The following is a 24,613-nucleotide window of genomic DNA, read 5'->3' as shown; positions in this document are numbered from 1 at the left end:
GAACAACTAAATCAATAATTATTTTTGTACCAGTTATCCTTAATAATGTTGACAAAATAATAGAATGATAAATGACACAATATGTTACTGCGTACGTCAGCAGACTAATTAGGAGCCTTTTTTTGTTTACTTACTACTAAAAGACAAGTTGTCTTGTATGTTCACTATTTTATTTAAGGACTTAACTGCAATAAGAAACATATGTTTAATGTACTGTAAGATTTTTTGTTAAAATTAAGCCAATATTGCAATTTTTTGTGGTCCCCTTTATTTAGAAAAGTACCGTAAAGTTACAAAGTAATTTATTACCGGTACCAACATTTTGGTATCGTTACGACACTATTTTGGACTTTATATCTGTCTACACATTGTCTTGGTATAAGTGGTGTGTTCAAACTTTCTTTTCAGAGGTCGCCTACCCCAGGGGCAGTTGTCGCTACTACAGTATGGAGTGAATCTTCTTATAAGACAATTGTAGACATTAAACAATGCTTGCCGCTGCTGAGAATTGAACCCACGTCAAGTGGCATAAAAGGGACCTACACAGACCTATACGCTACCAGAGAACTAATTTATTGATGATCAAATTTAGCATATAAAATGTTTTGGTAACACTTTAGTATGGGGAACATATTACCCATTAATTAGTTGCTTATTAAAGTAACAATGACTTAATTTTGAGTTATTTGGACACTAGGGGAACATATAAGGGTTAGGGTTACTAATAAGCAATAATTCTGATGTTATTGAGGGAAGACTCTTAGTTAATTGCTTACAAGTTGTATAATAAAGCCATGCAGAATAAGGCATTATTAAGTACCTAATAATTACTAATTAAGAGCCAACATGTCACTAATTTGCATGTTAAAAAGCAACTAATTAATGGTGAATATGTGTTCTCCATACTAAAGTGTTACCAATGTTTTTTTTCAGTTGTGTGCGGTAATGCTCACAGCGCGGTAAACGGCTTGTATTAAGTTTGCCGTCAAATGGAACATAATGTGCGGTTATTCTTTTATTCTATTGGCATTTGTTGTCTGTTTCCAAACAGACAACAAAAGACCACGTTTTAAAAAGAGCTTCAGCACTTTTGAGTTTCCGAATCTCCTCGCAAAATCTGAACTGCGTCCCGAAGCGATCATGTGGTAAGGCCGGGCAGCGAGGCTTCACACGTGATAATTTCCGGTTCCTCCCCTACATGAAGCAAGCCTCGATTTGTGCTTCGCAGAAATGTACCCTTTGACACACGCCTCGAAATCTCTGCAATTAAGCACACTATGACCACCCACAGGGTTTGTGCGGGCCGGGCGCTTTCTGACGGCGTTCGTATGCTTCAAATTGTTCACCTCTGAGTTGGGTGGCGCCAAACCCCTAAACATACCAGTAATTAATAGGGGCTGAACAGCTAATTGGATTACAATGCAATTAGAAATAATTACATATTGGTCCAAAGAAAGTTATGTTCTTGAGTCACTGCCAATTATGGTGGATGTTTCTCTTACTTGAGAATTAGACACGCTTTGCTTTCTGATTGCACTTAACAGCTCATGTACCGAGCCTTCACTTACTCTAAAGATGAAAGAAGGGGGTTTATGAGCGAAAACCGGATGTGATTGTGTGCTGTGCCTAAAATAAAGAATGTTTTATGTTTATGTTGTCACTCAAGGTTGTTAGAGTGAAGTACAGGGCTGTAGATTTTGATTATGACAGCAAGTGTTTTTTGCGACCTCACACTGTAAATGAAAGGAGCTAAGAAACAAGAATGATAACTTTGAAAGTATGTTTGAAAAAGTATTTGAAAGTATGACTATCTGTCTTCATCTCTTTTCTTGCTTTCTGTGAAGCTCCATGTGGGGGGAATGTGACTGGCTCTTCAGGATTCATCCTGTCACCCAACTACCCTCATCCCTACCCACATAGTAAAGACTGTGACTGGCTTATTGCCGTCCACTCGGACTATGTCATATCCTTGGCTTTTATCAGGTACAATACGCTGCTACACTGTCTATTTGAATTAGTCACATAAACATCTTCATGAAAATATTGAGTTTCTAAATGTCCGTACATAAAATGCAAAACAAAATAATTTATTGTTTACGAGTCATTACAGACTCTTAGGGCCTGATCGACTAAGATCCAAATAACGAGTGTAAAACAGCATGTGCTAACTATAACCTTCCTTGTATAAGTGGGTGGCTGTCACCATGGAGACAGTCATTTCCCTTTTTAGCATGCCAAAAGTGTGCTCCGGTAGATGCTGGAACTAACTGCAAATGTGCACTGGAATGATCCGGATGCAAGAATATATATATATATATATATATATATATATATATATATATATATATATATATATATATATATATATATATATACAGTGAGGCAAAAAAGTATATATTCAGGCCACCGATTGTGCAAGTTCTCCCACTTAAAATAATGACAGAGGTCTGTAATTTTCATCATAGGTACACTTCAACTGTGACGGACAGAATGTGAAAAAAAATCCAGGAATTCACATCTTAGGAATTTTAAAGAATTTATTTGTAAATTATGCTGGAAAATAGGTATTTAGTCAACCATTCAAAGCTCTCACTGATTGAAGGAGGTTTTGGCTCAAAATCTCACGATACATGGCCCCATTCAGTCTTTCTTTAACACGGATCAATCGTCCTGTCCCCTTAGCAGAAAAACAGCCCCAAAGCATGATGTTTCCACCCCCATGCTTCACAGTAGTTATGGTGTTCTTGGTATGCAACTCAGTATTCTTCTTCCTCCAAACACGACGAGTTGCGTTTATACCAAAAACTTATATTTTGGTTTCATCTGACGGATATATATATATATATATATATATATATATATATATATATATATATATATGTATATGTGTGTGTGTGTGTATATATATATATATATATATATATATATATATATATATATACATATATATATATATATATATACATATATATATATATATATACATATATATATATATATATATATACATATATATATATATATATATATATATATACATATATATATATATATATATGTGTGTGTGTGTGTGTTGTCGATACAAGCACCGGCACTCTCCATAATCTCTTATATTGCACTGATTGCCGCTGCAATTGGGGGGAAGGCGGAGTGTACCCTGGTCAAGTCGCTATCTCATCACAGGGCCAACACAGATAGACAGACAACATTCACACTCACATTCACACACTAGGGCCAATTTAGTGTTGCTAATCAACCTATCCCCAGGTGCATGTCTTTGGAAGTGGGAGGAAGCCAGAGTCAATTTTCACATACATTTCAGAAGTGCTAAATATAGACGCAAAACAGCGGTTGCAAAAGAGTTTCATGCTTGATAAGTCTCTTCTGGCATGCTAAATTTTTAGATTTGCCCTTTCTCCTACTACTATTGTGTGTGTTCTAAATATCAGTATATATTATACATATACATGAAGACAAAAACACTGAATTGATTGCTGTCTCTACTTTGCAATTTTAAAAGACACAATCATCCACGCAGTTTTGCGTGCGCTATCAAGTTTGCACATGTTTTTGTTATTTTTATTTTTTTTGTATGTAGTTTAGTTATTAATATAAGACAGCTTTCTTTAAGCTTGTAGTGGTTCCTAACAGGAAACTAAACACAGTCAGTTCTCAATGAACGCTCTACAGCCCCGGTTGCACCTTAGAATTGCTTGTTCTCTGTGACGGAACCAGCTTGAACATCACTGAGCAAAGTTGCCTTTGTGTGTGCAGTCATGCACAAGTATTTCAGTCCAGGTGTGTTGGTAGATAAAGAAAATACAGCATTTTTTGGGGCGGGGATGTCTCAAAAGCAGATTTTAATGCCACTTTGCTGAAATGCTGTGAAATAACATATTTTAGATGAATACTGTATGTGACAGAAAGTGGTGCGATATGAGTGCAACTCATTTTCTATGCCGAATGATACTCAGAAATGTTACATTATTAATTACAATTTAGCCATGTAGCAGCAAGTCTGGCAGAGTGAGATGAGCCTGAGGGCAGTCCTACTCTTGGCTGTTTAGTATTATTTCATGAATAGCTGAAAGCATTGGTACTCTTGCTGTTTTCACACCCACACTTACTTCCCTCGTTCTCAGGGAGAGATAAAAAAAAAATCCATCATGTTTTATTTGTATTCAACTTTGTCTTTCCAAAATACACATCTTACAGAGAACAACAGTGCTTTGTGACCTGGGCTTCCCAAGTGAAAGGATGGAGTCATCATTTTAAACTAGAGTTGCCACAATTCAAGTAAAATGCAATTATCTCTAAGCTATTTACTATCTCGTCATAAAGCATGCGCATTCTTTCGGAAATAATGCAGCGCTCTCTACCTTATTGTGGCAAGTGATTTGATATACAAAGCTACAATATGAAATTATCTTTTCACACTGCATTGCCACTGCCATCTGGGAAGAAGTTGTGCCACCACAGTGTCATAACAATTTATTTTCATCCCACCTCATGGTGGAGATATCTTTTTTTTTCATCTTATTGTCTAGAGATGCAAAATGAATTGCCTGACTTCACTTCTAGCACTATTGTCTATACTTTTATTTTTAAATCTAGAGCACAATTCAGATATCCAACACCAGTGGTTCTCAACCTTTTTTCAGTGATGTACCCCCTGTGAACATTTTTTTAATTCAAGTACCCCCTGATCAGAGCGAAGCATTTTTGGTTGAAAACAAGAGATAAAGAAGTAAAATACAGCACTATTTCATCAGTTTCTAATGTATTAAATTGCATAAAAGTGCAAAATATTGCTCATTTGTATTGGTCTTTCTTGAACTATTTGGAAAAAAAGATATAAAAATAACTCAAAATCAGTTTCTGATTTATTAAATTGCATAAACGTGCGAAATATTGCTCATTTGCAGTGGTCTTTCTTGAACTATTTGGAAAAAAAGATATAAAAATAACAAAAAATGTGTTGAAAAATAAACAAGTGATTCAATTATAAATAAAGATTTCTACACATAGACGTAATCATCAACTTAAAGTGCCCCCTTTGGGGATTGTAATAGAGATCCATCTGGATTCATCAACTTCATTCTAAACATTTCTTCACAAAAAAAGAAATCATTAACATCAATATTTATGGAACATGTCCACAAAAAAATCTAGCTGTCAACACTGAATATTGCATTGTTGCATTTTTTCACAGTTTATGAACTTACATTCATATTTTGTTGAAGCATTATTCAATAAATATATTTATAAAGGATTTTTGAATTGTTGCTATTTTTAGAATATTTTTTTTAAATCTCACATACCCCTTGGCAAACCTTCAAGTACCCCCAGGGGTACGCGTACCCCCATTTGAGAACCACTGTCCTACACAATTTATTAATATATGATTGATTGAATGCATTGAGAATGTAGAAAATAGCTGCTGTTCAGACTGAAAATAACCTAAATTTGATCTGATTCTGTTGCAGCTTCAGTATCGAGCCCAACTATGATTTCTTGTATATTTATGATGGGCCGGACAGCAGTACTCATCTGATTGGCAGTTTCCAGGATAGTAAACTTCCTGAGAAGATTGAGAGCTCCTCCAACTTCATGTACTTGGCATTCCGTAGTGATGGCTCTGTGAGCTACACTGGCTTTCATTTGGAGTACAAAGGTACTGTGAAGATGCGGTTTTCTATCTGCATGCTGCATTTAGCTCATGATGAACTCATCTTGATGTCGGCTTCTTCAACAATTTAATTTAATTCAACTGTTTTTGTGGAGGAGCAGTCGTTTGTGCCTAAAACCTCTCTCTTGCACGGCAGTTGTTCCGAATGTGCCTAAAACCTCTCTCTTGCACGGCAGTTGTTCCTTTTCTGAATGCATTTTTCTTTGATTGGCAGCCAAACTGCGGGAGGCCTGTTTTGATCCAGGGAACGTGATGAATGGCACTAGAATGGGCACCGACTACAAGTTGGGATCTATGGTTACATTTAATTGTGAGGCTGGATACCTATTGCAAGGCTACTCTACTTTGACATGTGTAATGGGCAACAGCAAGAGACCAGAGTGGGACAGAAGCAAGCCAAGTTGTCAAGGTGAGTAACACAACTGCTGGGTCGATACATGTTAACTGGGATGCTGTGTAATAATTTGCAGTCGATCATCAAGGTTCCAAAGAAAACAAAAACAATACACCTATTTTCATGCTGTAATAATTGTGTGGCTTGTGAATTAAAACCAAACACACAGCTTCATTAGCTAAAATCCAAAAACATGTTGTATTCAAGAAAAAAACAGCTGGAGTTCTCATGTAGTAATGCAAAAAATATTCAAAGCCGACTGGTGTTGAGTCTGGTGGAATCCCATTGCAATCTAATGACGCATTTTATTATTCAGCTCCAGTTCTATCTTTTTGCCATTTTACAGAGCTTTGCATTATCACAGTGTCAAGGACAGAAGAAGTGAACTTTCAAAATAACCACCCGTAGACTCTTTCAGTCACATTACACCTTTTTAATACTTTTCAACGTATTTAATCTGCCATGCCTGAATTTAAATTCCTCTCCTATTTCAACAGTAAAGAGGGAGTTATATTCCAGCAAGCTATTCATTACTTTTACAGTCACTGCACAGCCCTATGTACTTTACAAAAGTATCCATCACCAACTTTCCATTTTGTAGTTTCACCTTGAAAACAAATTTGAACTGACGACTTTAAAGTCCAAAGGCTAAACGTAATGAATTCAGCTTCTTGACGTGTCTGTGTGTGATTCAGTAGGAATGGGATGCATGGTGATGCATCCCCTAAAAAGCAAAATGTGTCATTATATGCAACAGTGAAGATTGCTCTAAAACTGCAAGAAAGCTCAGCTTCCCCTAAAATGTCAAAAAGAAAGTCAAATAAGTACAGTGGATCCTCGATTTCTGAACTTAATTGGTTCTTGAACAGGGTTTGTAAATCAAAAAGTTTGTAGAAGGGAACACATTTCTCCATAAGAAAATAACATAAATATGAATAATGGGTTCCAGCCAGAGGTGGGTAGAGTAGCCAGAAATTGTACTCAAGTAAGAGTACTGTTACTTTAGAGATGTATTACTCAAGTAAAAGTACGGAGTAGCCACCCAAATATTTACTTGAGTAAAAGTAAAAAGTCTGATGTGAAAAAACTACTCAAGTACTAACTGATGAGTAACCTCTTTGTTTAATGATCACTGCAACAAATTATGCACAAAAACATGAAAATAGCAACGAGCAAATTCAGAGCCAGGAATATCTCTTAAGCAACTAAAACAATAATATATATTAAATAATACTACATTAAAATGAAAAAAAAATAAGGCACATTGAGCCACAATAACTTAACAGCACCATAGGCTCAGTAGGCATTGATTGATTGATTGAAACTTGTATTAGTAGATTGCACAGTACAGTACATATTCCGTACAATTGACCACTAAATGGTAACACCCCAATAAGATTTTTAAAGTTAATCAATTACTTAATAAATGACCAAGTCGAGGTGCTCTACCTCATATATACATACACACACACTCACATATCATATATATATATATATATATATATATATATATATATATATATATATATATATATATATATATATATATATATATATATATATATATATATATATATATATATATATACATACATACATAAATGTATATATGCAGTATGTAATTTATATTTTGCCATTTTTGTTCACATGTTAAAGGTGTTTTAATGAATATACATGCATGTTTAACATATAGATTCCCTATCTTTCATGAAGACAAGAATATAAGTTGGTGTATTACCTGATTCTGATGACTTGCATTGATTGGAATCAGACAGTAAAGTGCTGATAACGTCCACGTTTTCAAATGGAGGAGAAAAAAAAAGTTCCTCCTTTCTGTCCAATACCACATGAAACTCGTTGGTTTTTGGCATCTTATTTGTCCAGCTTCCATATTCGTTTTTATACACTTTACAATAAATACATTGGCGGCAAACTCCGTAGTTTGCTAGCTAGTATGCGCTGGCTTTCAGAGACTCTCATTTTGTTAGCGCAGGCGCAATGGAGCGGCACTTTTATTGTGAAGACAGGAACTGTGCGATCAGCCTTTAGGCTTTTGACGGGAAGTACGGTTGAAATAAAAAGTGTCTTTTTTCCTTTACACTTTTGATTGATTGATTGAAACTTTTATTAATAGACTGCTTAGTACAGTACATATTCTGTACAATTGACCACTAAATGGTAACACCACAATAAGTTTTTCAATTTGCTTAAATTGGGTTTTACGTGTGACGGTCACGTGACTGCCTGGCTCTGTTTGATTGGTCCAATGTCACCAGTGACTGCATGTGATTGGTGAAACGCAGGCCAGCGTAGATCCTACTTTGAAAAACCAAAACAAACATTAATAGATTGATAAAAAGAAGTAGCGAGTAGCGAGCTGAATGTAGATAAATGGAGTGGAGTAAAAGTAGCGTTTCTTCTCTATAAATATACTCAAGTAAAAGTAAAAGTATGTTGCATAAAAACTACTCTTAGAAGTACAATTTATCCCAAAAGTTACTCAAGTAGATGTAACGGAGTAAATGTAGCGCGTTACTACCCACCTCTGGTTCCAGCCTCGACAAAAGTCCATACTTTTTTGAACACTTAGAACACAATATTAACTGTATATCAAACAGACATAACAAGGGGGTGATGGATCAAAGTTCTCTTAATTAACAAGCCAAAACAACTACCACATCAAGCTGCTGTCCTCTGTGTCGCTGGTCTGCCAACACACGCACACAAACAGAAGCCACTTAGTTGCCATCACAAACGATAAGAAATAACACAAATCCTCTATGAAGGAAGAGCTGAGGAGAAAGGAGCACTGACAAAAGGAGGTGGTGGGGAGAAGTGGCCATGTGCCTTGAAAGAGGCACCACTGAACAAGAAGAGCTATTCTCCGCTGTGAAATAAGTCTACTTTGACATATTTCCAGAAAAGTCCGGTCTCATCACAGTTAAAACTTGCTGTGGTACAAAGCCTGTTTCCTCGATTCTTCCATGCTCTCAAGCACCAAAATGTACTCCGCGCAAAGTCTTTTTTTTTAAACTCCACAGCAATTCCGTCCTTATTTCTACCCTCGTATGAGGTCTTTTTAGGACTCATTGAGTCAGCAAAATGGACAAAACTTGTCAAAAGACCATACAACACAAAGAAGGCTCACATGCTGAAGCACTGAGAAATGACTCGTAGGGTCTTGGGCAGCAAGTGACGTGGAGGGTGTTACCTCCCCAAAAATGTTGCACACAGCTTTTTGCCTGCCGGTGGGACACAAAATGAATGAATGAATGAAGCGTTCATACACAGAGACATGGTGTGCGGCCTATATACTTTGTGTAAAAAAATTGATTTTGTCCAAAAATTAGATGCTTGCGGCTTGAAGACAGCTATACGCTATACCAGGGGTCGGGAACCTTTTTGGCTGAGAGACCCAAAAAGCCAAATATTTTAAAATGTATTTCCGTGAGAGCCATATAATATTTTTCTTCAATCAATCAATCAATGTTTATTTATATAGCCCCAAATCACAAATGTCTCAAAGGCCTGCACAAATCATTACGACTACAACATCCTCGGAAGAACCCACAAAAGGGCAAGGAAAACTCACACCCAGTGGGCAGGGAGAATTCACATCCAGTGGGACGCCAGTGACAATGCTGACTATGAGAAACCTTGGAGAGGACCTCAGATGTGGGCAACCCCCCCCCCCCCCCCCCCCCCTCTAGGGGACCGAAAGCAATGGATGTCGAGCGGGTCTAACATGATACTGTGAAAGTTCAATCCATAGTGGCTCCAACACAGCCGTGAGAGTTCAGTTCAAGCGGATCCAAGACAGCAGCGAGAGTCCCGTCCACAGGAAACCATCTCAAGTGGAGGCGGATCAGCAGCGTAGAGATGTCCCCAACCGATACACAGGCGAGCGGTCCATCCTGGGTCCCGACGAGCGGTCCATCCTGGATCTCGACTCTGAACAGCCAGTACTTCATCCATGGTCATCGGACCGGACCCCCTCCACAAGGGAGGGGGGGACAGAGGAGAAAAAAGAAAAGAAACAGCAGATCAACTGGTCTAAAAAGGATGTCTATTTAAAGGCTAGAGTATACAGATGAGTTTTAAGGTGAGACTTAAATGCTTCTACTGAGGTAGCATCTCAAACTGTTACCAGGAGGGCATTCCAGAGTACTGGAGCCCGAACGGAAAACGCTCTATAGCCCGCAGACTTTTTTTGGGCTCTAGGAATCACTAATAAGCCGGAGTCTTTTGAACGCAGATTTCTTGCCGGTACATACGGTACAATACAATCGGCAAGATAGGCTGGAGCTAGACCGTGTAGTATTTTATACGTAATTAGTAAAACCTTAAAGTCACATCTTAAGTGCACAGGAAGCCAGTGCAGGTGAGCCAGTACAGGAGTAATATGATCAAACTTTCTTGTTCTTGTCAAAAGTCTAGCAGCCGCATTTTGTACCAACTGTAATCTTTTAATGCTAGACATGGGGAGACCCGAAAATAATACGTTACAGTAATCGAGACGAGACGTAACAAACGCATGTATAATGATCTCGGCGTCTTTAGTTGAGAAAATGGAGCGAATTTTAGCGATATTATGGAGATAAAAGAAGGCCGTTTTAGTAACGCTTTTAATGTGTGACTCAAAGGAGAGAGTTGGGTCGAAGATAATACCCAGATTTTTTATTAACACATATTTTCTTAACACTGAACACAACTAAACGCGTGCATTTTTAATCAAGACCAACATTTCTAGAGTATATAAAAAGTATGTTATTCTTTGTAATAACATTGTTATACTGAAGCTAACTGTTGAGGGGGTGTGGCCTGCGGGCCTGCAGCGAACTGGGGTGTGCCAGGACCAGCCTCGAAATCAGCGAGAGTTGCGTAGATTGTCCACCTGAGCCTTGTTATTTAATTACCTGTTGCTCTGTTATAAGCAGCAGCCAGGAGGAGAGACGGGGTTGGGGCTGGAGCCAGAGTGCGAGCGAGAACAAAAGAGAAAAATACAATTGCTAGAAAGCAACTGAGATACTAATTGAAAAATAAAACAATATTTTAACCCTAAAACAGGCTTTCATGTCGGTGTTTGGTGGTCTAAAGCAGTGGTCCCCAACCTTTTTGTATCCACGGACCGGTCAACGCTTAATAATTTGTCCTGCGGCCCGGGGGGGTGGGGGGGGGGGGTTTCCTTTTTTTTTCTTTTTTTCCTTTGTCATGAAAAAGGGACGTTTTTGTGGTTGGTGCACTAATTGTAGGCGTATATTGTGTTTTTTATGTTGATTTAATTAAAAAAAATAACCAATAATAAATAAATAACCTATTACCATTAACGCAACTTCTTGAACAGGTGCCGTAGAAAACGGATGGATGGATTAAAACTGCATGAGAATGTTTAATATTTTTAACTTTATTTTTAACACTGTGATTACAAGTGGAATTATTCATTACTTACAGTATCGTGTTAAGCAACGTCAGTTCAGATTTATCCGAGAGCCAGATGCAGTCATCAAAAGAGCCACATCTGGCTCGCAAGCCATAGGTTCCCTACCCCTGCGCTATACGCTCTAAATCCCAGAAATTACGGTATGTAAAGTGGTCTTGGCATCGACTGACCTGGGCGCTGAGCTTCCATGTGATGATTGGATTATTTGTCTGGGCTAAACTCCTTTTTGATTGACAGCAAAATGAGCGAATCCGCGATATTATACTATAAACCACTGCCAGGGCATTTTTTAAGTGTCATTCCATTTCTCTGAGTTAATATGGATAAGTATGCCATTCTAAGTGATATTTTGGTTTTAAAAATCTAACATCTTTTACAGTAGCTGTTATTAGAGACTGTGCTCGTGTTTAGAGAGTAGCTGAACATGATCTTCCTCTATTCGAAAGACCAGCAGCAGCCACTAATGTGCAAATAATCATCAATTTATCATTTTGTTATTGATAATTATACTAAAAAACAGAAGTTGTACAGTAAGACATGCATATACTGACATCTTACCCATTTTGATAACAAATTGTAATGTCTATATCAACCTTGATAGTTCTGGTTTGCTCCAATTCTGACATGTAGCCAGTCAACATATTGGAGTGGAGAAAAAAGGCAAAGTCTGCCTCCATTCTCCATTGCAAGCATTCAGACTTAAATATATTAGGGTTGTCCCGTTGTGCTGTTGCGATTCCATTATCACCCATATCTGTTTGAGTGAATTGAACTATGGGCGCAGTGCCATATGCTTTGTAAATGTACTCCATTTTAAATCTAAAAAAAAACATAGCCCTTTCATTTGCTCCTGTCTTTCCTAAATATGTAATGATACTGCATTATAAGTATATATCTCAATAATCAAATCCTTCTTGTGCTATCAACAATGAATGCATTTTTATCAGCGTCTCTTTGCCATTGAAATTGTATACACTTGATTTAGGTTTAACGTAATTGTTGCATTATGCATCGCTGTAATGTGCCAAATTTAAGGCATTTTTTTATTACGTTAAAAACTAGAGAATTTACCTGTTTTTGTTAAATGAGTACATTTTGTGGCAGCATTTTATAATGTAATCTGACATTATCTCTACAGGTTATAAACTGTCTATGACATCCCATGGTGGTTGGTGGCCATTGGTGCTGTAAGGCAGTGGTCCCCAACCTTTTTGTATCCGCTGACCGGTCAACGCTTAATAATTTGTCCCGCGGCCCCGGGGAGGGTGGGTGTCCTTTTTTTTTTTTTTTTTTTTTTTCTTTTTCATGAAAAAGGGAGTTTTTTGTGGTTGGTGCACTAATTGTAAGTGTATGTCGTGTTTTTATGTTGATTTAATAAAAAAAAAAATTAAAAGAACATTTTTTTTTTTTTTTTAAATAAAAATGAATAAAAAAAATTTTTGCGGCCCGGTGGTTGGAGACCAATGCTGTAAGGCTCTTCAGTGTTCTGAAGGTGGACGTCACAAATACAGTGGGGCAAAAAAGTATTTAGTCAGGCACCGATTATGCAAGTTCTCCCACTTAAAATGATGACAGAAGTCTGCAATTTTTATCATAGGTACACTTCAACTGTGAGAGACAGAATGTGAAAAAAAAATCCAGAAATTCACATTGTAAGAATTTTAAAGAATTTATTTGTAAATTATGGTGGAATATAAGTATTTGGTCAACCATTCAAAGCTCTCACTGATGGAAGGAGGTTTTGGCTCAAAATCTCACGATACATGGCCCCATTCATTCTTTCATTACCACGGATCAATCGTCCTGTCCCCTTAGCAGAAAAACAGTCCCAAAGCATGATGTTTCCACCTCCATGCTTCACAGTAGTTATGGTGTTCTTGGGATGCAACTCAGTATTCTTCTTCCTCCAAACACGACAAACTGAGTTTATACCAAAATGTATACATGGATGATACAGCAGAGGATTGGGAGAATGTCATGTGGTCAGATGAAACCAAAATAGAACATTTTGGTATAAACTCAACTCGTCAGGTTTGGAGGAAGAAGAATACTGAGTTGCATCCCAAGAACACCAAACCTACTGTAAAGCATGGGGGTGGAAACATCATGCTTTGGGGCTGTTTTTCTGCTAAGGGGAAAGGACGATTGATCCGTGTTAAGGAAAGAATGAATGGGGCCATGTATCGTGAGATTTTGAGCCAAAACCTCCTACCATCAGTGAGAGCTTTGAATGGTTGGCCAAATACTTAATTTACACCATAATATACAAATACATTCTTTAAAATTCCTACAATTTGAAGTTTACCTACGATGAAAATTACAGACCTCTGTCAACATTGCAAGTGGGAGAACTTGCACAATCGGTGGCTGACTAAATACTTTTTTGCCCCACTGTACTTAGCTAGGTTGTCCTATACTGGAAAAGTCCCTCAAAGTTGTGTCTTCAGAATAGTAGACACTTTAAATGCAAACAGTAAACTATTTTACCAGCCTGAAACCTTTTTTACTTTTTTTTTCGTCTGCAGTCCTTTTGACACAGAAAACCCAACATACCTGTAGAAGGACAGATAAAGTACAAAACCAATTTTTTAACAATGTTTGAAGAATTATGGAACATGAACAATGGAATAATTAATTTCAGTTTGCACAATGGCACCCCATTGTTTGTCAGTCTTTATTAAGCAGGAAGGGGTACGCTAAACACAATCAGATGGACGAACAAGTTCTACCACTTTTAGTTTTCCCTTTCATTTTGTTACTAATTGAGCCTTTGTGGATGTAGGTGTAAACTTCACTCAGTGACATTGTATTTGTGATTGTTATATAGCTAAAACAGCATATATGTACATATTTTTCATATGACAGTGGTAACTCAGTTTCCGTTTCAAAGGGTCCATGCAAAACCGAATCAATGCAAAAACAGAATCCCTTTTTTTCTATACAAAATAATGTGAATGTAAACATTCTGTTTCAGATAACAAAAAAGACCTAGAAACTTGAATGCCTCATCAGCACAGAGTTTAATAGAATGAGGAAAGGAGACAAATATGGAGTTGTTCATTATTATTATTAACCACTATCCATTCTTCACAGTCACCAATGTGTGGATTCTTTGTTTGGTCACCTATTCAGCAGATTGATACACGGGCAAACAGAAGATAACTGAGACCACGTATGAAAACCATTTCATTATACAAACTGAATAATATGAAACCCGTGGCGTGGAAAAAACACTGTATCGTCTATTAGTTGGGCTGTTTGCAAACATTTGGCCTGACTCAATTGCTTTCTTTCTGCTGAGGGTGAACAACATTGAATCCTGTGGTCTATAACAATTTCAGACACGTGGAACTTTGGTGATTGTGTGTTTGCTGATTTATCACAATTTGATGTTTGGAGAAGCACATAGCTTGATTTTTTTTTTCTTTTCCCTTTTGGGTTTCAGTAAGTAAACATAAATCCTATAACCTTGTCTGTTTATTTAGAGCTCACAGTACAGAGTACCTTTGCAAAAAGTCCTGTAAGTGTCTCTCAAATGAAATCCATGCACTACGTTACATATATATATATATATATATATATATATATATATATATATATATATATATATATATATATATATATATGTATGTATGACGGCAGGTAAAAATCCAAAGGTGACTTTTCATCATCGTATGATGGTTACCTGTGCAATCGATGTTTCAACAGTTTTGCTTTATTTCCCCAGGATGCTTGTTTTGTCATTCTTCAACTGTGTCTCTCTGTTGCTTTCCTCTCTGTGCCCACAGCTCCCTGCGGGGGTCACTTCACAGGTTCAGAGGGCACTGTGCTGTCCCCAAATTATCCGCATAATTACACCAAAGGCCAGCGCTGTGTGTATGACATTTTTGTCCCTGGGGACTTTGGTAAGCATTTTAAACATTATTGCCAATGTGTTTTGTATTCTGGCTTAAATATTGGGTTGATGTTGTTCCCCTCAAAAAATGTGATCCAACAATACTGTATGTGGTTTGTGCAAATAGTCATTATTATTAGAGAGGTACGGTATTAAAAAAAATAAGGCTACTAAAGACATGTTTGCAATATATTTACCTGTAATTCAAATCTATTTTATGACCAGATTTTGTTTCTCTTTGTAATATATAGTGCAATTCATCCACTAAGGCAGTTATGTGTGCTTGTTGAAGCAAACATTCAGTACAAAAGTAATTTTACCAGATATAACAAAAACAGGGCTTCACGGTGGAAGAGGGGTTAGTGCGTCTGCCCCACAATACGAAAGTCCTGAGTAGCTCTGGGTTCAATCCCGGGCTCAGGATCTTTCTGTGTGGAGTTTGCATGTCCTACCCGTGAATGCGTGGGTTCCCTCCGGGTACTCCGGCTTCCTCCCACTTCCAAAGACATGCACCTGGGGATAGGTTGATTGGCAACACTAAATTGTCCCTAGTGTGTGAATGTGAGTGTGAATGTTGTCTGTCTATCTGTGTTGGCCCTGCGATGAAGTGGCGACTCGTCCAGGGTATACGCCGCCTTGCGCCCGATTGTAGCTGAGATATGCACCAGCGCCCCCCTCGACCCCAAAGGGAATAAGCGGTAGAAAATGGATAGATGGATGGAATAACAAAAAACATATCAATAATGTATAACATAGGGCTGCAAACCACTAGTCGACATAATCTGTTTGGCTATTATTCATATATTTATTTATTTATTTATATTTTTGACTATTCGCCCAATAAAAGGTTATTTATAGACGTTCATTATTGATATGAATACAAATAATTGCTATTGCGACATCCAGTTGATACATTTAGAACAGCTGTTTGTTTCATTCAAAAATTTCCTATAATTTTTATTCTTAGCAACTCATCTCCCGGGCCGGATGAAACCTGTTCGTGGGCCTGTTCCGGCTCGCCTGCCCTACATTTGACACCCCTGGTTTAAAGGGTGCATAAAAAGGGTCCTAAGTACATACAGTAGATTAAATGGCCTGTGAGTGGAGTGCTGTATGACCTGCCTCTCTGTAAGACCCGTGTCACGTGACTTCAAACATGACACTTAATGGCTGGTTCTGAGACAAGATCAATGGCTTCGGTCTTGATTTACTGGAAGTGGGTCTTGCATTTTGAAGCAGCAAATATTTCAGCACTGAGGGGTTAGTGCGTCTGCCTCACAATACGAAGGTCCTGGGTAGTCTGGGGTTCAATCCCAGGCTCGGGATCTTTCTGTGTGGAGTTTGCATTTCCTCCCCGTGAATGCGTGGGTTCCCTCCGGGTACTCCGGCTTCCTCCCACTTCCAAAGACATGCACCTGGGGATAGGTTGATTGGCAACACTAAATTGGCCCTAGTGTGTGAATGTGAGTCTGAATGTTGTCTGTCTATCTGTGTTGGCCCTGCGATGAGGTGGCGATTTGTCCAGGGTGTACTCCACCTTCCGCCCGATTGTAGCTGAGATAGGTGCCAGGGCCACCCGCGACCCCAAAGGGAATAGGCGGTAGAATATGGATGGCTGGATAGATTATGAAAGCTTTTTTTTTTTTGCATTTGAAATTTGTAAACTGACATTTTTTTACATCAAATTATTCTGACAATTTATTTTTTTAATGTTTAAAAATTCATATACATCCATCCATCCATTTTCTACCGCTTATTCCCTTTCGGGGTCGCGGGGGGCGCTGGCGCCTATCTCAGCTACATATACTGAATTTTAAAAAACATTTAAAAAAGAAAAAAAAATGTTTTCTGTATTTTAAAAAAATGTTTTTATGAATTGTCAGAATAATTTGATGTAAAAAAAAAAACTCAGTTTACAAATTTCAAATGCAAAAAAAATAGTCTCATAAATTCAGGTTAAAAAAAAAAAGCTTTCATAATCCATCCAGCCATCCATATTCTACCGCCTATTCCCTTTGGGGTCACGGGTGGCGCTGGTGCCTATCTCAGCTACAATCGGGCGGAAGTGCGTCTGCCTCACAATACGAAGGTCCTGCAGTCCTGGGTTCAATTCCAGGCTCGGGATCTTTCTGTGTGGAGTTTGCATGTCCTCCCCGTGACTGCGTGGGTTCCCTCCGGGTACTCCGGCTTCCTCCCACTTCCAAAGACATGCACCTGGGGATATGTTGATTGGCAACACTAAATTGGCCCTAGTGTGTGAATGTGAGTGTGAATGTTGTCCGTCTATCTGTGTTGGCCCTGTGATGAGGTGGTGACTTGTCCAGGGTGTACCCCGCCTCCTGCCCGATTGTAGCTGGGATAGGCACCAGCGCCCCCCGCGACCCCAAAAGGGAATAAGCGGTAGAAAATGGATGGATGGATGGAAATTCAGTGTAAAAAAAAAAAGCTTTCATAATGAAGACACAAGTTAACCTCCGTACAAAAGCTGCAATTGGCAGCCACGCTTCGTTCCCCCAGGACAGCTGTACTTACAAATGTTGCTACCACCATCGATGTGTAATTATCGGTTGTCAGTTCTCACTCTAAAGCGCTTCCAGTGTCGAGAAAAGCATATATTAATCAATTCCATTATTATTAATAAATAGCCCTGCATGTACATTGATCTTTCTACACTCATTAACCCAATGATAAGTGGCTATTCAACTGCCTATAATAAGGTAATATATATTTGTGCATATGTTTGAAGTTCAACACATATATAGTATGTGTGCGCGCGCGCGTGTATGTGTGTGCGTGTGAGTGCATGTGTGTGAGTACATGTGTGTGTGTGTGCGCGCGTGTGTGTGCGCGTGTGTGTGCGTGTGCGTGTGCGTGCGTGTGTGTGTGTGTGTGTGTGTGTGTGTGTGTGTGTGTGTGTGTGTGTGGGTGTGTGTGTGTGTGTGTGTGTGTGTGTGTGTGTGTGTGTGTGTGTGTGTGTGTGCTCCTTTTAGAGGCTCCAGTAAGAGATGGGAAAGCCCAGTAGGCTCGGGATAAACATAAATTGATTGTGCTGACACGAAAAATGCTATCGGAGGTCAAGCTTGGGATTGCTGCTGGAAACAGTTCGAGCTAGAAAATTCACAGGTCTCAGTTTATCCTGCCCTCCAGTCTATACATAATTCAACAAAGAATTTTTGAAGACCTTGATGTGCTTCTGCTCAATATTACATGCTAAGAGCTGCTGAAATCATAAGGCAATCAAAAGCAGCTACTTCTATTCTTCTAAAACCTTTCGCTTATTAGGCAAAGCATTAATCTTCCATGTTTGATGATTTATATTCGCTGTTGCAATCCCCTTATACCCATGTGGTCCTAACAGTATTATTTGTGTTTGTTTTCATGAAAATGTTGCCGTTTGCAAAAGCAGTGTGTTGGCCTCGAATTGCGATTCTGGCTCGTTGTTTACAAATATATTCCAAGCATTTAATAAGTGGACTTTTAGTTAGACCTGCAAATTTGTATAGTGTATTTTGAGTTGTAATCATCCATTTATAATTCAAGCCATGCATACAGCACGTTGTGAGTGCGCGTAAAAATATCATTACCTCATCATTGTTCATCTATTTATAAGCACATTTCATACGTATAATCTGTGGTGAAAAACAAGCTCTCACCAACTTTTTGCAAGAAATAAACACATTGGGGAAATGCATTTTTGAGATTTTTGAGAACACAACTGACGTTAGGACAATTGAAGACTGATTAATAACAATAGAAGAACACACGCACACACACACACACACACACACACACACAACTTGTTTGAAATGTTTTCTTGGCGTATTCTCCACATGCTTATTGCCATCTATGCCACACAATGATGTGGGATGGCATTCTACTCCTAAACCATAAATTGTCACCAGTTGTGCAATGTGTTTGAGTTACTTAAACTAGGTATAGGACAGGGGTCGGCAACCTTTACCACTCAAAGAGCCTTTTCGACCCGTTTCACAAAATGAGGAAGGCAATGGGAGCCGCAACTATTCTCGCCAATATCTGCTGGTTGTCACCCAGATGACAAGAATAAGGGCATGCTATGAAGCCATTGCCTTAAACACCTTCTACAACATGTACAAACTGCTTGCCAGCCCAGCAACATGTTGTGAGAGGCTTCCGCAGATACACGCACACGACTGGAAGGCATACTGGGTGACACGGAGTACACTGACGGCTGTGATATAAACAACTTTAACACTCTTACTTATATGCGCCACATTGTGAACCCACACAAAAGAAGAATGACAAACACATTTGCGGAGAAAATCCTCACAGCAACACAACATAAACGCAACACAACAAATACCCAGAATACTTTGCATCCATGAAACTTCCTGACTATGTTATGCACCCCGCGAGCACCAAACCACCTTCCTGCGTGGTTGAGGTGGGCGGGGTTTGGTGCTCGCGGTGTGTATAACATAGTCAGGTGGAGTCATGGATGCAAAGGATTCTGGGTATTTGTTGTGTTGCGTTTATGTTGTGTTACTGTGAGGATTGTCTCCCGAAATGTGTTTGTCATTCTTCTTTTGTGTGGGTTCACAATGTGGCGCATATTAGTAGGCGTGTTAAAGTTGTTTATATCACAACCGTCAGTGTACTCTGTGTCACCCAGTATGCCTTGCAATCTCATACATGTGCCAATAAGAGCAGCGAAATGCATGTGTCCGGTCGGCACGCAAATAGAATTCCGTGAATGGCGGGCGTGATGACGTTCAAGAGTACGTTAAGAGTAATATCATCACGGCACGCCCTTAATATTGTAGTCCGAGTGAAAATTGGAGAACGTTGATGTCCGGGAGAGGCATTGAATTCCGGAATCTCCCCTCAACAATCTGGGGGGTCGGCAATTGTGCAGCTGAGCCGCATCAGAGTTGCCAAAGAGCCGCATGCGGCTTCGGAGCCGCGGGTTGCCGACCCCTGGTATAGGACAAAAAGCAAGAGCTGATCCCTAATTGTGGATGAAGGATACAAGTTTTTTTCTTAGATGGTACTGGGTGAAAAAGGTTTGAGAACCAATGATCTACAATAAACTTTTATGAGTTCCGAGGCGAGAAAGCAGCCCAGTCGCTGATGTCAATACAGCAGTGTAAAGCTAGGTACCGGTCGCTGATCAATGTGCCGCTAAAAATAGGTCCCTAACGTTAGAGCTTATAATACCAATATTGCTAATACTTGGTTTATATTTAGGTCACCAAATGTAAATTGAGTATTTTTGGTATTTTTTGGATTGGTATTTATTGGGTTTTATTTGTCAAAATAGACACAATGGCGTGGCTACCGGTAGCTCCATTGTCAGAAGACTTTCATTTATGAGTCCCAACATTGAAATACATCCACCATTAAGATTAGATTATAGTCTAAGACAATGTTAATAAATGTATACTTAATTTGCCATGGCTCTCAGCAGTTACTGTACAGCAGATGTGGATCAAACGACAACATAACATTTTGAAAACATTGGTTTCAACACATTGCACATAACTTACTGTGATTTTACAGAGTATATCCAGGAACTGTTGAACACAACGGAACTGGTGAAAAATCGTTGCCAAAATGTATTTGTTGGCACGTTTTTGTTGCTGGACACAGTTGCAATGTTGTATCCATGTAAACCGAGGAAATTACAACTTGTCACGGAAGACTCCGGACGAAAGCATGTAGGAACATGATTTATTCCTCAAAAATCAAATACATACCAAAACTAGACTACAAGCAATAGGTATGTGTTCCAATCGCATGGGAAACTAAAGCAAGGAATCAAGAAGCATAGGAGACTAGGAATTTACCCAACGTAACTGTTGCATGTAGCAAACAATGAAGCCAGGACGAGTGTGGCAAGAGAAGTGAATATACAGCTCTCTCATTAGTGGTCGACAACAGGTGAGCGTGCCGACCACTAACCAGAGGCAGGCGAACCCAATTAATCCCCATGGAAATTAAAACAAACCCACAGGTGCACAAACAGGAACTACGGGAGTCCAAAACTAACAGAAAATGACAAAACATGATCCGGGGCAAGGATCATGACAACAACACTCTTAGAGGAACTTACAGTCGGAATGGGATTTATTGAACCCTCTTTGTCATGGTTTACCTGACACATGAAACGTGACAAATTGGGGGGTGCACTAGCTACTTCAGCCCCCTAGATGGCAGTAGAGTGTTGAATATCTTTAAATGTTTTTTTTTTTTTACCAATTCCTACTTGGACCACAGTGGCAATTGCTCTGCAGAGTGGCGCTTGCCATCATTTTCAGTAAACTGCATTGCAAAAGAATATTACCACTCCCCCTCTTCTCCTCACGAGAGATCCACCGAGGAATGGGGCCATATGAATCTCTTCCCCAAGTGGTCTTACTCTAAAAAAAATGTTTAGCCCATAATTGTTCAAGTCAATAGATGAAATAGCCAGGCAGGAGTCCTGTTTTTCTTTTTGATGAAATACTGTGAATGTTAAGCTTTTATTCGATGTGATCAGGGATCAGCATGAAGAAATTCATATTATATAATATGTGCTCTGGGTATGAAGTATATAGATATGTCAAAATATGACCGATAGAGTTCTATAAGCCATTGGGATATTGTGTCAACCTAGTGGAACAGGGAGCGAAATTTCGAGAGAAAATATTCTTATTCTCAAGGGTTTCACACCTTGACTGTTTTATATGGATTTATATCATTTTCAAAAATGGCTATATTACGATCACAGAACTGATGTGTGTGTTTAAAAGGCCTGCTTCAACCTAAAATATATGCTTCACCTGTCACGCCCAGGAAATCATTATTAGTTTTGGTCATGTTATGTTTTGTTTTTTGGACACTTGTTTCCTGTTTTGCACTTCCTGGTTTGTTTTTGTTTCCATAGTAACTCATTAGTTTCCACCTTGTCCCCAAATCACGCCCCGGTCCTCAGTTCGCACACCTGCTGGTTAATTATCATTGCTAATATTTAAGCCACAGTTGCCTGATAGTCAGTCTGGCAACTTTACCTACCGACACACCTACACATCCCATATTCATCTGCTTCACGCCTTGCTATGCTGTTCGTTTTTGTCCACGCCACGTAACTTGTGTATTTATGCCTCAGTGCAAGTTTTGTTTTTTCATGCCACCGTGCAAGTGTTTTTGTTTCATGTTTGTATTTTGTAACCTAGTATTCGTACCTCCTTGTGAGCGCCCTTCGTTTGCCTTTTTTTAGTTTTGTTAGAATATAAATAAAAATGTACCTTCATTCATGCCTGGCTAGTGCCAATCATCCTTTGCATCGAAGAAACAATCCTAGTCAGAGTCCATGCCTGACATCACCAAGTTAAATTTTACTTGCTCTGAATAGGGACACTAAAATAGTGTGCTATTGACGTTCATTATGAAACACATATGATAAACCTGTAAATGGTACTGCATGTGACTTGACATACTTTTTGGGGGCTAATTGTTGCCAGCCACCAGCTGCTGTGTGCCAGATTGAAAGCTGTTTGAATTCAAGCCAAGTAGTCCCATGGCACTAATAACGCAAAATAGAAAACGTAATTGAAGACTGATGCTTCAAAAAATGGTTGTTTTTTCCTGAAATAGTTTGTATCACTGGAATAAATACCAGCAGGGAGATTGATAATGTGTTGTAGCTATAGCTTAGAGCAGAACTATGAACATTTTTATGTTTTGAACATTTTAATATCTTTTATATTTGTAACTATTTATGTGCTATAACTTAGTTTGCATATCCATATTATTTGTTTACGTTTTTGTGTGGTGTTGGTTGCAGAGACAGAATTCAAAGTGCAGGTAAAATGTATTTATTAACACATATAAACAATAGTGCAGCAGGGAAGTGCACAGGGAGCAAAATGCATAGCAAATGATATGTAGCATGGAAGCAAACAGAAGCAAAATAATCCAGCCTAGTCCCGGCTGTCATAAAAAGGATATGATTGGCAACCAGGACACACATGTGCCTGGTTGCAAATCAAAAAAAGGTGAGGGAGCCAGCACTCAAACAAAATAAGTGGTGGAGGCAAACAGGAAGTGGAAAACGAAAATACGAGTCTTGGACAGGAAATAATACAGAAACTAATAATAAAGTCAAAACTGTCATAATAACCTGAAACACATAATTAGAAAATATAGCGACCAAGGCAACACCCCAGGATAACTCGATTTCATTTAACAAATTGCCAATATTAGTTTCACATTTCCAGTTTTTGTTTGTGAATGATGTTATTCATCTATATGACCTGAGTGCTTGGTTCTATTTACAAATCGTTCTTTTGTTGTTTCGGCATGAGCCAAACTGTTTCCGTGGCACAGGAGTAAATAAACATGACAGCAATACTATTATTTCCATGTGTGGAAAGTGGCTTCCGATGACAAAGCCAGAGTCTTTCGTGTGATTTTTTTTCTGGTTACTTCTACTGAAGTTTTGCCCAAAGTCAGAATCAGAATAGTTTGTATTGCCATTGTTTGAGAACAAGTTTGCAATCTAGGAATTTTACTTGGTGCTATCGTGAAACATAAAACATATATAACACAGAATAGAATAGGAAGTCACCATTTACCCTGAATCGATTGACAAGGACCCCAACTTAAACAAGTTGAAAAACTTATTCGGGTGTTACCATTCAGTGGTCAACTGTACGGAATATGTACTGTACTGTGCAATCTACTAATAAAAATGTCAATCACTCAATCACTCAATCAATCAATCAATCACGTGTTACCTTAAAGGCCTACTGAAATTAGATTTTCTTATTCAAACGGGGATAGCCGGTCCATTCTATGTGTCATACATGATAATTTTGTGATATTGCCATATTTTTGCTGAAAGGATTTAGTAGAGAAAATTGACGATAAAGTTCGCAACTTTTGGTCGCTCTTAAAAAAGCCCTGCCTTTTTCGGAAGTAGTGCGCGTGACGTCACAGATTGTCGGACTCCTCACATCCACCCATTGATTACAATCCTGGACGCCAGCAGCGCGAGCGATTCTGACCGAGAAAGCGACAATTTCCCCATTTTCGGAGCGAGGATGAAAGATTCGTGTTTGTGGATATTGATAGCGACGGACTAGAAAAAAAAAAAAAAAAAAGAAACAGCTCCGGGCGACGCAGTGTGAGCGTTTCAGATGTAATTAGACACTTTTACTAGGATAATTCTGGAAG

The 24,613-nt window shown here is 38.7% G+C and overlaps 1 protein-coding gene across 2 annotated transcripts in view; it reads left to right on the top strand.

Moving 5' to 3' along the window:
* LOC133562239 (CUB and sushi domain-containing protein 3-like) overlaps positions 1–24,613 on the top strand; it is a 673,567-nt gene that overhangs the window by 326,083 nt on the left and 322,871 nt on the right. For both annotated transcript variants that reach the window (XM_061916244.1, XM_061916243.1), the window contains exons 28-31: positions 1,845–1,983; positions 5,487–5,674; positions 5,904–6,098; positions 15,312–15,428. In XM_061916244.1, the coding sequence (XP_061772228.1) occupies positions 1,845–1,983; positions 5,487–5,674; positions 5,904–6,098; positions 15,312–15,428 (639 nt within the window). The remainder of the gene's footprint in view (positions 1–1,844; positions 1,984–5,486; positions 5,675–5,903; positions 6,099–15,311; positions 15,429–24,613) is intronic.

This window comes from Nerophis ophidion, linkage group LG11 (assembly GCF_033978795.1).
Source record: "Nerophis ophidion isolate RoL-2023_Sa linkage group LG11, RoL_Noph_v1.0, whole genome shotgun sequence".
NCBI classification, from domain to species: Eukaryota; Metazoa; Chordata; class Actinopteri; order Syngnathiformes; family Syngnathidae; genus Nerophis; species Nerophis ophidion.
The sequence above is the reverse complement of the archived record's forward strand: the minus strand, read 5'-3'. Positions and strand labels throughout refer to the sequence as shown.